This window comes from Typopeltis vanoorti, chromosome 13 (genome assembly GCF_054136105.1).
Source record: "Typopeltis vanoorti isolate ZY-2024b chromosome 13, IOZ_Tvanoo_1.0, whole genome shotgun sequence".
Classification (NCBI taxonomy): domain Eukaryota; kingdom Metazoa; phylum Arthropoda; class Arachnida; order Uropygi; family Thelyphonidae; genus Typopeltis; species Typopeltis vanoorti.
Window position 1 is genome coordinate 65561079 of NC_143561.1, and position 14489 is coordinate 65575567.

General features: G+C 36.6%; 1 protein-coding gene across 1 annotated transcript in view; it reads left to right on the top strand.

The window, feature by feature from the left end:
- Trap1 (TNF receptor associated protein 1) overlaps nucleotides 1-14489 on the top strand; it is a 271125-nt gene that overhangs the window by 45632 nt on the left and 211004 nt on the right. The window contains exon 2 of the mRNA XM_090403299.1: nucleotides 14343-14474. Within this exon, the coding sequence (XP_090259425.1) occupies nucleotides 14343-14474 (132 nt within the window). The remainder of the gene's footprint in view (nucleotides 1-14342; nucleotides 14475-14489) is intronic.

Sequence of the window (14489 nt, forward strand, 5' to 3'; positions counted from 1 at the left end):
CAGTTTTCTATCAGGTTGAACATGCGAGAAAAATGCAAAGAGAACTCCATACGATAAAAAAAAAAGAAAAAAAAAAGTGTTATTACCTGTTTGAAAGAAGTGCTAGTAAAGTGTACTTATTTTTTTTTTTTTAATATTTATTCATTGGGGAAATGGTATTTTATGTGCGAGAGGGATTTTAACATAGTATGAAAATATAAAAATTGGTTAAAACTTGCAATGGGAATCGTAATATTCATATATAGTCAGCTGTAAACACCTGATTTAGGTATATTCTCATACATGAAAGATACGCTTCCTTTTCTTCAATTCCTCTTTTCGTTCTTTTTTTGTAACGCATATTTTGAATTGCCGGCACAAAAATTTTATGGGCGGTTTAAGAGTTCTACGATAGATATCGATATTACGCCACGGTTGGCTTTCATTTGATGTTTATATGGACTGTTAAATTTTTGCACATGTAAGCTCTTTACGGTATAACTGTTCATGCACTCCTATAAAATCTTATCTTGCATCTCCCCATATGCCATTTCCTCATGGGATTATATATGCCCCCCCCCCCCCCCTTTTTTTTTTAGTCATTCTAAAAGATCTAACCAGCTTTCGGAATTCATCGAAATAAACTCAGAAATGCAATCTTGCTGTAGGTTTAGCGATGTATTTCCTCCACCATTGCTTGGCTAATGTCATTACTTTCAAAGGAAACAGCTTACATCCTTTTATTTATTCATTTATTTTATATAGTCAAAAACACAGTTTCTGCTCATGTTATAAGGTATTTATTTTCGCTGTTTTCTTGTAGAAGTGTCTCATCTTGTAGCTTTGAAAAAGAAAATTGGGACAAGTATGCTATAATTAAGTTGCAAAGTCTACGGTTGGATGTAATTAAGTTCCCACTACTGGACTGTCCCTAAATCAATTTAACCGTCTACAACGTAATAAGTAGGTAATTTTCCAGACAGTTTCGTCAGCGTTTTTAGTGTCTCATCAGAAAAGTGTCCTTGTTGGGGGAAGAAAAAAAGTTTGTCTAGACTCCAAAGAGAATGCACAAATAACCTTGAGAGTATGAGGATCTTATACGATGGGATGTTAATAAAAAGGTCCAAAACAAAAGATTCAGAATTATTTTCCTGTCCGATTTAAAGTTAGTACAAAAATAGTTTCGTTTTCGAGGTTATGGATTATTATTTTCGATGACCACGTAAATGCAATAATCATCCAAAATTGACGAGTCGAACTCTCAACAGGTAATATTGACAGGCCAATATAATACTGCAATATAAAGCGACAGTTGTATATTCGACTTTTCTCGTGTTGCACCTCTGGGACGTCCCCCGACAATCTAGAGATTAATGGTTTTATGTCAGCTTGCCAGCAGCTTCCTGCATGAAACATTCTGTCACCCTTATCAGAGAACGGTAATTTGTCTACCTCTTCCGACGCACATTGGGAGACAAGTGGCGAACACAGCAGACGGTACTGCCCTGGGAGTCGTTGTGTGCGCGCGACACACATACCAATGTGTTCTCGCTGAGCGTATCGGTGATGTATGTGCATGCCAACTTCGCCAGCTTCTCTTCCATACACTTGCGACTTTCCAGATGTTTTTATTCAGGAAAATCCGAGTGAACGTATAACTTTAAGGTGAAGACACCCCGTACAGCCGTCTCTTTCGTGGGTTTCGACACCCTTCGTGACATTTCAGAATGAGCTGTCGCCTTTCAGTGACATCTTTTAAAGAAGTCGTTCAGGTGAAAAGTACCCGGATGCTATTGCTTCAATAGTTATACTTTTCTTTTCTTTTCTTTTATGCGTGTTTATTCCTTCCTTTTCCTATTCCTGCAAAGATCGTATGGTCACTGGTAGTTAGAGGTCTTGATAACGTGGACGTTCACCATTTTCGTTTCAGACACTGCACTGGTACGTTTCTGTAATGTTGTTTCCATTTTGCACACGGTTTGCCAGTCGCCTACGATGTAATGCTAGACTTGGCTAGTCGCTGACAGAGATCGACGAGTTAGTGTAATGAAGCGGCTCTCAAACCACTCGGTCAATCTAAGTTTTCCGTCTGTCACCAACCGCTGTTGAGATAGTTCTCTTTGCACTTCAAAACTGCCAGCTTTTGCTCCCTAACAGACTGCAATCTCGAGTCTTTCAAATGCTGTTTCAAAGCGTGTTGTTTTCTTTCACAATGGGGAAACATTACACTAGCAGCAACTTGCACTGTTGTTAAACACGAGAGGTTGTTGAGTGACTAGTTTCTACTGCAGAAATGTTATCCTTATTTAAAGAATATCGCATTCAGCACAAGAACTTGCAGCTTAAATGGGATATCGGTTGAGAAGGATTTCCCACCGAGAAATCCTCCATAACGTGCCTTATGATCTGCTTTTTTGCGAAGTATTTCTCTGTTTGTAGCTAGATGTATTCAAACATAATTATTCTAATTTTTATTTGTTCTAATTCTAAAAATGATTCTAAACACGGACTTTTTCGAATATTAAATCAGCTACTCCCATTTAGTGTATTAGCCGACCGACAGTGGATTACCCATAGCGTAATCGATAATGACTACGTTTAGTTGGAAAGACCCATTTGATTCCTATGGTCGTAGTGAGGAATATTTGTGAGAGCTTTTTTCACATAAAGCCAGAGAACATAGGCAGTTATCTGTCGATATCCAGCCTATTTGATGGTAAAGAATAACAGGCTACACCATCCTTGTGCCAAGCCGACAGAAAATTTATCATGGGCTGTTTTGATCATTCTTCATTACAAGTTGAACCTTGATTCGTTTTTGACATCTGGATGTATACATAATTCCTCGATGAGTCCTTGACTCCATTGTGGAGATGTCTGGTGGTAATAATGCTTTTGTTTTTCCTAAATGATGCCAAATAAACCGACTCGACCAATTTTCATGTGAGCCTAAATCCCAAATCTCATCAAGGCAGGTAGTAATTACTGTTATAATTTCAAATTGTTTTGCGAGTAAAATTTTAATTATACCGAATTTTTTTCTTCTTTAACGGATCCATTTAACGGCGTAAATTACTGCGCTGAAACGTTCCCATCAAATGGAATTGGACACTTACATTAAGCTCTAGTAATTGTCTAGAGGTTGAATTTGTGCACAGTATTCAGTTGTCGATATTTCCGTTGTTTTCACCGATAACTGTGATGATACTCAAGACAAAGTTACGTGATTCAAAGAACTATATGAATGATGCCTTTGTAACATCCGTCGCATGTCAAAAGTTGGAGCTGGTTTATGATACATCGGTCCTCTTTTGGCTGATGTACTTTTTTTTTTTTAACTCTAAATTTTCCACAAGTGATTCGAATGAAACAATTCCAGAAATTTTACTTACGTACTACTTACAAAAGTACTGGTATTACTAAATTAATTCGCTCGAAATTCAAATTGTACTTGTATAAGACATCCTCGATTTCTTTCAAGATATCTACTGCTATCATACAGAGTTATTCATAATTGGACACCGTTTTGTAAATTTATTACACAAATACTGTAACAGAACAATAATAATACGATTTACCAGGTTCAAGTTTTGTTATACCCAGCCATGGTTGCCATAATGTCCAGTAGAGGCGCTAATGCAATGCCAAGTTGCTGCTGTAATAGAGAAACAGGCGTATTCTCTAGTTTGCTGAGACTAAATCAAACGCTTTTGTTCAGAGATAACATATGCATATGCGAAAACATATGTTTATGGTAGTACTGAGGTTGAATCCTTAAAGTCGAACCTGAAATCGATTAAAACTAGGATAGTTTCTTGTTCATCTCTACCGAAAACATTAACTACTACCAGATATTTAAGAAAATGTTGACACGCGTTTGCTACAGTTTCTTATAGCTTGCTAAATAGCTTGCTGTCCTATCTGTAAAAGTACTAGACCCGAAATAAATCAAATTCGCTTTTTCCCAAGTGGATAATTACTATTGCCCAAGCCCACTTCCCATTCCTTGACGGGTTAGTTATTTGAACTAGTTTAACATACAAACATCCGTGAACAGCAGTGATATGTGCAAATGAATTTTATGTATAATGTCGTACGAAATAAATTGCATCTCATATGTAATATATGATTTTCAATGCAGTGTCGTAAGATATATTTACTTTAGCGATGGATTTTTCCCTTTGAAGCCAATCAGGAAAATTGTTTCTCCTGTATGTTCAAAATTGAAATGTCACATCTTACGTATATTACCAATTAATCTTTAAGGAACCAAACAGGTTTCCTGTACTAACTTTAAAGTTCTGCTACAGTTCGTGCTGGGCGAAATTAACTGTCTACAAATTAAACTCGTAGTGCTGATTGGCTTCACCTTCCAGGTATACCCTGTCATTTGCGTTTAAAATAGACTGAGATGGATGCGACTCTGCTAACAATAAAATCGGCTACTGTACTGGGTTTTGACCTGGGCTTCGCCCAAGTGATCTGTAATGTAGAAACTGATTTGGCAGCTTAATTGACTGCTGTTTACTCTGTGTCATTTTTTTGATCACGACAAAGGAACGTTTTTATATTGTAAAAGGCTTAGAAGTTTGTCATGTTCGAAAGCCTTCATTAAAATCATTTCAGATCATGAAGCTTATTTATTTACAATTACTTTTTTTTTTCCCGTATGTTAATAAATGGGGAGGTATGATAAAGAAATCAAGAGAACCATACTTTTTTTTTTTATATATATTCGTGGCTTTTAAAGCGAATTTATCTATCATAGATTAACACCTATGATAGATAAATTATAACCACGTTTCCTTTAACTTTTTTTTTTTTTCCATCGTCCATATGCGAAGCAATTTAACTGCACCAGTATCGACAGACAACTCCCATTTTTTTTTCTCTCTCTCTCTCTCTCTGCTATTACTTTTACAGTATTACTTTTCTGGAGTGAACACCCTTGTTGCACAGTCGGAAAGACGCGACATCTTCCCCCTTCAGGTGGAAAGATCTGATTTCGAAACTTATCAAGGAACCGCTTACTTTATAAGTTCTTCTCAACCAGAGATGAGTGAGTTAGTCTCGTAGAGGTGATACTGCCTACGAAACAGATAAACTAGTCAGAACGCAGTTGACAGACGTAACATATTGCCCTCCCTCCCTCCCCATGACTCGACATCTTTACTTGCGTAATTCTAACCATTCCCGGTAGTCTTCTAACAGAAGACTTCTGGTAGAAGCTGAATGAGTGTTCAGCAAGTCTTCTGCTGAACGCTTACATTAATCTATCCATGTCTCTCTGGTTTTGATGAACCAGTAGATGCATTTGAGTATGTCGGTCATAAAATTTAGCTAATATTTTCATTGTGATTGACATTCTAGAACAGCGCTTCCCAAACTTATGGATGCCAAGGCTCCCTTTGGAAAAATTTAAATATTTCACGGCCCCTATCGGGAAAAAAAATCGTCATATAGACATATATCATTATAATATTTATTGTATTTATATCCAATACAATTTATATTCAAGATTTTGCGTTTGTAATCTCTTTTGTGTTTCTTATCAATATCTTTGAAATGAAACATATGAATAAGCATATAATTCATTAATCGTCGAAATGCGCAAGAAGCAAAATTTGTGAACCAACACCAATGTGTGATTTTTTCCATTAAAATATAAAAAAGAACAAAAAAGAAATAATAAATAATAAAAAATTAAATACGTTTCTTTTAAGATTAAAAAAATCTGCTTAGTCTTAAAACATTTTAAATTTGTGTTTTCATTATTTCACGGCACCCCCCTCAACAAAACGTACGGGCCCCAAGGGCGCCGCGGCCCACAGTTTGAGAAGGCTGTTCTAGAAAACGGAAGGGGGGGGGAGGGCAGATTTCTTTTCGCTTATGTAACTAAGACTATCCAACTGCAGGGCGATATATATATATATATATCTACTCTATAATATAAAATAAGCCTTTTTATGAAACGTTTTTTTGTAACGTTTTTGTCAAGTTATTTGAATCGTTTTGAAAATCAGGGGCTACCCTGAGTGTCGAGTTATCAGAATTCAAGGAGAACCGGCCTACCAGTCCGGAACTCGGGGGAGTTGGGCGCCAGGGGGGGAGGAACCCCTCCCCTTTCGAGTCTTCAAAATTCAAGAATTTTGAAGACTCGAATTTGAGGCTGGTTCTTCTTGAATAATCAGAATTCAAGGTGAACCGACCAACCAGTCCGGAACACGGGGGGGGGGGCGCTTGGGCGTCAGGGGGGATATATACTAGGGGGGTAGCCCCCCCTAGTATATATCTATTCTATACTATAAAATTATAAGTTGAAATTGGAAACGGATGTGACGTCGGCTTGAAACGGATGTAGGCTAACGTTTTTATGTAAGTTTTGAAATTCGGGTGCTACCCTGAGTGTCGAATCTTCAAAATTCGAGTCATCGGAATTCAAGGAGAACCGGCCTACCGGTCCGGAACACGGGGGGGCGCCGTAGGCGTCAGGGGGAGGAGCCCCCTAGTGTGTGTGTGTGTGTGTGTGTGTATATATATATATATATATATATATATTTTTTTTTTTTTTTTTAATTTATTTATTTTCTTGAAAATGCCTGGCTTGAAGAAAGTCCGAGCCATGGACTCATATCAGAAGAACAGGATGTATTTTGTTTCCCGGTTTCATCACTCATCCTACTTCCACAGTTCTAAATCAGTAGCCCCTCCCTTCTCTTTCTCTCTCTCTCTCTTTAACTTCACAATTCCAAATATCATACAGCAGTAAGCCTGATATAACTCGTCTCATCTCTCATGTATAACAGTTACGCACTTGAAATTTCTTAGGTGAATAGAAGATTATCAAGAATGAATCATCTTACTTATAATCAAGAGGTGAGGATTATCAATGAAAAAAAAAAGGGGGGTTGGGAGGAAAAGAGCGCGGAAACAGTTACAGTACAAAGTGGAAGCATCAACAGAAAATTCATCAGGTAGAGATGCATCCCGAAGTAAAGCGGAAAGAAATGTCGAATACATTGGATTTATATGAAGTTCTGTCATTTGTTGTGCGATGCACAGTATTGTGTAACTTATTCCGAAAAGGATAATAAATTGTGGTTTGATTAAATCAACAGAATAAGAAAAGCTGGTATGGTTGGGGAGATAGTTGAATAAATTTATATGGAATAGGAAAGCAATTAACCAGAACGAGTTTTAATTTATGGATCTGAGCGTTGGGTTAGAAACAAAGCACTTAATCAAAGACTAGATACCACAAATATGAGAGTTCTGAGAAAAATTAGGAGAGTGAACAGATTGCAACAATGGCAGAATCATATTAAAAGTGAAGATGGTAGAAAGGAACTTGACATTGTTAGTATTCAAGAATGTTTGAGTAGCGCTCATCTAAGGTGTTAAGGCCACTTAAATGGAATGGATGAAGAAAGGTTTGCAAAACAGGTATTTGACGCCAAGATGGCAGTCAAATACCAGAAAAAAAAGACGAAGATCAGATCTAGGTGGATTGATTCAGTCAAGAGTACCTAAGAAGAATGAAATGTGAGATACGATAATATTGGAGTGGTGACAAGTAATGGATTAATTTGGAGGAAAATTGTTGATAGGGGATTAATGTAATAATAATAATAATGTAAGCTTATTCATGTAGTGCTACCCCTTGAGGGTACTTATCAGGAAATTGATGATATAATAATGATGATTAAATCATGTTCTTGTATGTTTAGGTACATTTCGCAAAATGCATAGCTCTTTTTCGGTTCGATTTTTCCGCCCATACGCCTGTTGTTCATCTGCTCTGGCTAGCAGATTTTGTTGAAATTCAGTATTTAGGCACTTTTCAAAATTTATCCAGCTATCTTCAGTTATACCAGTGGAACCACCGTTGCTGGCAAAATGTTTCTAAATAATGCAAAGTAATAATTTTATTGCAAAATAGAATTGCATACAGTTCAATCTGCCCTATATCCCCAGATAATAAAGTTTGATCTATTTCAATCAATATTTACAAAACATATGAAACGACAGAACAACTAAAGGAAACCGATCGCACTTTATTCTAGAGCCTCACACCACAAATGTTAAGAAAAATAAATCATTAGACCTTGCAACGTATCATCCAGTGTGCAGATAATAATAGTGCCAGTGCTATTGATGTTTGAATTGTGGTGAAGTTGTGTCGCCATTCTATAATTGCCTGATTAAAGTGACCTAATTTAAATTCGTTTTCTTTATTATTATTTAGACGCTCATTGGATAGACTGTACATAAAACAAAAACTGTTGGTTCTAGATTATTTATTTATTATAATTAATAACGTCGCTATACATATACGCTATTACGAAACTCGCTTTTTTTCTTTCTTTTTTATGATTATCTCCGGTAATCATTAAAGATCAGGTGTAGATCATAAAATTTCAACACGCTTCTTTGTACTCAAAGATAGTTGTAATTTAAAGCAAAAATTAAATCTGTTTATATTTGCGATAGAGCTATTTAGGGAATACATTTTCTTATGGAACTCCATCTTCGTTAAAAATGAAACAAGAGGCAAAGTTTTGAATCTCTCTGTGGCCCCTCGAGTGTGCACATCAAAGTGATCGAACTGATGACACACGAGACACGTAATTAGATGATAAAGCTAGCGACCGGTTGCCATGTAGAACCGTAAAAGCCTTTTAGAGACAACACTATTGTACTGAAGTTTGGATAAGTACCTTTAGTAGCCTTATTAGATTAATTGGCCCCACTTTCTGGTTGTAATTAGGTAAAATTAGAGATTTATTGACGAAACGTAAGCAACAAGAGATCCCATGAGATGTGAGGAAAGGTGGATGCATTTATTTAGTGTCATTTTACGTTGGAAATACTGTTGAAGACAAATCTATTCCTTGGAATAAACCCGACTGTTAGTAACTGGAAATTAGGATGTCAGAGCTGCAGTGTCTCTTTGACTCTGGAATATTAATGTTTTTGATTCCTTTCCGGTAACCTTATAACAATACTAAGTATATTTTAAATGTTTTTAATGATTGAAAATAAATTATTCATTTCATTATGGGAAATGAGAGTTTCTTCTTTTTTATTGCTGATCTTTTTTTCATCAGCAATAAAGAAGAAAAATTTTATCTGTTTTAGATCAGGAATGGACAACCTTTTCTCATGACAGACCAAAAAAATTTTGACGAGTAGCGCGAGTCACGACCCCCCCCCCGACACACAATTCCATTAACCAAACACAAAACTGTATTTGTACCATACTCTCCCATCCCTAGACTATGACATTACATACAGATATTTTCAAGTAACCAAAGTAATTTGTCTTTAGGTAGTAAACGATTTACGTTATCTTGTTTGAGACCACCACCGTGTTTACCGAAGACTAAAAGCTGATTCATATATCAGCATTCCTCTTCCCTCAGTCTGTATACATGCCAGACTGAGGTTGGAGGACACATCTCCCTCTAAAATCATGTACGAACATATTTGATCTCTGGCGCACGGAAACTGGATTACTTTAGCTTCCCTACGATCCTTTTACAACCTTTCATCGACGAGATTCACATAAAAATGCAAATTTAATTTTTAAATGCTTTTATTTGGTCTAAATTTCATCAATGATCTTCTGTCACTAACGTCCAATCCTGTTCATTGCTTTGCTGATGACAATACACCTCATTCCTCTTCGTCATTCACAAAATCTTTTACGTACTCTGATGACTTTAGCCTTCATGATCTTCTAACCATTCTCAAGTGCAGTGAAGATAAGTTAGTAAATTTTGATGCTACCAAAACACAATCCTGTCTCATTACCTATGACAGAAATATTATGTATCACTCTCCTTCACTTTTTTATTAATACTCCACTCCCAAATCAAGATCAGTTTTCTCTTGTGCTGACTTTCGCATCTGACCTATCTTAGCATAAACACATCACGTCCATAGCTCCTTTGGCCTCCAAAAAAGATTGGTATTCTTTTTGCGTTCTAAACATTACTACTCTTCGGTCCAACTCCTAACACTTTATAAATCCCAAATTGCCCAGCCTTAGAATATTATTCTCACGTCTGGGGAGGTGCCCAAAAATCTTCTTAAATGCTAGATAGTATCCAAAAAAGAGTTAGCTTAATAGCCGACCCTTCTCTCACTGATTCCTTCCAATCGTTTTCCCATAGACGTTCTCTTTCTGCACCGTCTTTGCTATAAGTATCGACACTGCTTTACTGAACTGACTACTACTGTTCCTCCACTTCCCTCTAATCATCTACGAACACAAGCTGCTGCTGATAGACATTTGGTGAGTCTGGAGCTGAATGGTATATTGACCAGCTGGCCACTGCTGGTCAATATACCATTCAGTATTTAATTTAATTAGAGGGAATGAGAACTTCTCATTCTGTACTTTGGAACAGTCTTTTCCATACCATTTTTCATAGCAGTCTTATAAGTTATTGCATCTCCGAGCTGCGGGAAAGCTATATATGTAGGGGTATAATGGTCACGTCAAAGAAATCTGCATAGAATACGAATTTTCATTGAATTTTTTTTTTTTTAATTGCTCAACTCCTCTGGGAGATTTATTTAACAAGTATTTTTTTCGTTAGTCGCGAATAGTTTCTGGTTCGTTATTTATCATTAAGCCTTTTCACGTGTTAGTTTTCAATTCTCGCAGCGTGTTATACGAATTTCACTGTGTTCGTTGTGAAATTCCTAATGAACTCGGAGTACATGTATTTTACTCATTGGAAAAACATGCTGTTGCGCTTGTTGGTTGGCGGTGGGGGGGAATAGGATGAATTGCAGACAGACTTTCGATTCGAAGCTGTTGGTAAAGAAATAGTGCCAGACTTCTTAGCGCGTATAAATACGTGCTGTTTATATACACAAAACGGAACTCTACTTGGGTGCAATCCATCTTATAAACTTGACAGCTCTCTCCGTCGTGCTGTAAACGATCGCGTAATAGTCGAGGTACTCGGATGTAGTTTCCACAAGTGAAACTCCCTCAGATGGGAGTACAACTCCACCTTCCCCTACTTCACCCCAGCGCGTCTATTTAATTATGCCGCCCTTTATACATTTCAGCAACAGATGTGGGTGAGTCACTCCTGACCTCCCTCTTATGGTACCGTCCCATCTGGACTTGGTACACGAAGTTGCGTGAACCGTTAACTTGTTACATATGACGGCGAACAAGTGCTGTAAATGAAAACGGGTGTAGTCATTGTAGACCTCTGCCTGATCTGTCGATCCATTCTCTGAAATATTCATACGAAAATAAAGATGAAGTGAAGAAAATTGGATATCTGGGACAAGCTGGGATCGTTTCATTTCTCATTTATACATATCTTAAAAACATCAACAAAAGAAAGAGGTATTGGCTTCTTGAACTCTTCAACGTGCTTCTTGTGATCATTGGTGAAAGGACAAAAGATGCTATTTTGTGAACCAGAAATTGTTTTCTTCCCATCACTGTTCTTGTCTCATGCATGTAACGTTTCGAATAATAGCCTTCGGTTTCGTGACTTCGATAGTTGTAGAAGTAGTTATCAGATTTAATTAATAATAAATAAATGAAAACTAGACCGATTGATCTTGAGAAAGCCCCTGAGATATTCTGCTGCCCGACAAAAATGCAATTGGTCATAAGGGGAGGGCGATTCGCGTTCTCCTCAAAGTGCTTCTTTCTCACTTTGCTCATGGGCTTCTGAAAAATACAGTCCTTTGGTTTGAAATAGAGTCATTGAGTAGATACGTCGCTTCCTACGCAAACAACTCTACAAGCCACATCGTTAATGCGTTTGCTACCAAATTCGGAATATAGTTGTTTCTTGCGTTAATGATTCCCTGACATTTGGGCACAGTTGGAATAAAATAGGCAAGAAAGTGTACACGCCGCTAATAGATCGCGTCGCTTGTTATTTATTACTGGATAGTTTAACCAACAAAATTTCAATTTTTTTTAAGCTCTTTTAATCGCCTCATTACCTCATTTCTGTGATGTTTTTCATGAAATGTTTCATACATGAAAAATTGCTCATAAAATGAACACATGCATATTATATGGGAAATTTTTATATCCTATTTTAACATAACGATGTCATCTGCTTGAGTGATTATTATATATCCTTGCTGATAAGGATAGAAAAATCAAAACTGGTTAACTCGGTTAATGATTATTTTCAAAAGCAGCTAGACTTCGATTCTTTTTAAAACTTTCGTACGCGCTTTTTTGTTTCAATATAATATTGAATGTTATCCCGCTCATCTCTGGTATTCATTTCCTATGCTGCTATTTAGATCTTTAACAAGGATCAACGTTTATTTTTTTTTCCTGTCCTATATTTTATTAGTATTATATATAATTTAGGCTCCTACAATTTGTCACATCGAGATGAAAACGTAGATGGGGCGACAAATTCCAAATATCAGATTCTAATAAAGTCTTATCCAGCCTCCAGGAATTGAATATTGGGTAGGCGGTGTTCCACTTCCATTAAAAAAAAAAAAAACTAAATAAACATGAATTTTAAAATCAATTCAGTGCAGTTATTGTGATAATGGATGGTATCACTGATCATTTCCGGTCTTATGTGGAAGATTAGAATTTTCATCCCGTAAAATATTCACACTTGTCAGAACCACATACCACTAACGGACATATTGTACTAGCTTTAGTCTTAGCTGTTTCAGCCGTAATTCCAAAATAGCCCAATCGGATCATTCCTTGTTATCATTTTCTTGACCTGAATTATTAATCTACAAGGGTAGGTGTCTGCTTATTTCTTCCTGTACGTTTATAAAAGGCTTTTATATGTTGTCTTTTCTTAACATTATTAAATAGGTCCTTATAAATTTGCACTAAATTTATAGGAAAAACATAACCTTGCTCAATATCGTTTTCTTAATCTGCTCATTTTCTTGGCGCTATTGTCCTTGGATTAATATACAGCTTTCCCGCACTTGATAACTGGTGGCAAAGTTTAATAAAACCATCACCGGATAAAAGAAAATCGCTAAGAAGAGACTTGAGCAGTAGTTTCCCTTTAATACAGTCGAAAATGAGCTTGAAAAGCCGTTTCGTTGTAAACCCGTCTTTTTATTATCGGAGGTAATTATCCGAAGAACTTTCTTCATTACGAGATCGAAAGATAAGAAGAATAGTATCGATACACATACGCACTTTTAAATTCCTTAAGTTGAATTACTTTAATCATAAAAGAAGGCTTAAAATCTAAAATAAGATTTATTCTTTACGAAAACTTCATAAAGAGAACCTAATTAATCCTCTATTAACATTTTGTTAATTATTTTAAAAACATTTTTTAATTATCTGTAATAACATTATAAAAAGGATTATTATGTCACAAAATTATCATTTCATTTAAATCTCTGGCTTTGATTTTTCACTTAGTTTTGCTAGTTATGAATAAATAAATCTAAATAGAAATTGTTGTTAAAGGAGTAATGATTTATCGTTTTCGTATGTCATGGCGTTATAATAGCTATGAATCCAAAAATTCGCATCTTTTAAAAATAGTTGACATTTCATTCATTTTTAGACGCTTGCCGACTATCAAGTAATAATTGTTTAAAACTGGAAAGACTAATTTTTTGATGAGAAAACTGATTGACAGCATGGAAAGTTGGTGAAGGATGCAGAGACAGCTAACTCAAAACAGTAGATCGTTTCAGATACTTTGAATGTGTTATAAGTCAGGAGCATCTGAGAAAGATGTAGATGATCGACTAGGTCCGGAATGGGTTGCGGAGTCAAGACATTCGGCAAGAAACCGAGATGACACTCCAAATGATAGTAGAGAGATGTGTTGTTTGTGACGTGTGGGGAAAGCAGGATGGACTTTGAATACTAGGAAAAGTTTTATAAAAGCTTTGGAGATGGATGGTTTATGACTGTGTGTGTGTGTGTCGCTTTCAAAGTGTTCGGAACGAGACTGTTATGGAGAGATTGTATTCGCGAGGAAATGATGGTCCACTTAGAGTCTCAATCTTTACAGTCGTACGGGCATGTTCACCCGATTCCTCAGGAGACATGGTCCAAGAGAGTGATGAATTGGTTATCACCAAGAAGACAAAAGAAGACTGCGTCAACTCACATGGAGGAATTGTGGAGGTGATGCGAACCATGGGTTTGCGAGAAAGCCCCTAGGATGACCGTTCACGAATGGAGAAGAGAATTACGAGGCAACCACCACTAAGTAGTTGAGATGCCTTTAAAGTAAAAAAGTAAGTAATTTAATTTTAGAGCATTTGACACGTCAAGTATATTATTATTTATTACTGTAAATGCGTGTGGTAAAGATTTATATACTGCAATATAGCAAAAGTATACTTTCTTACAGCATTGTGTTACCCTGCTGCAGTCTCCCACCAGAACCGCGTACTGTTATCAACTAGTGCAATCCTGACTCAACAAGAAGCTGCTGAGGATACAGATTATCACAGTATCATTAAGGATGGCGAGACTTCTCATGGTAAGCAACATGACC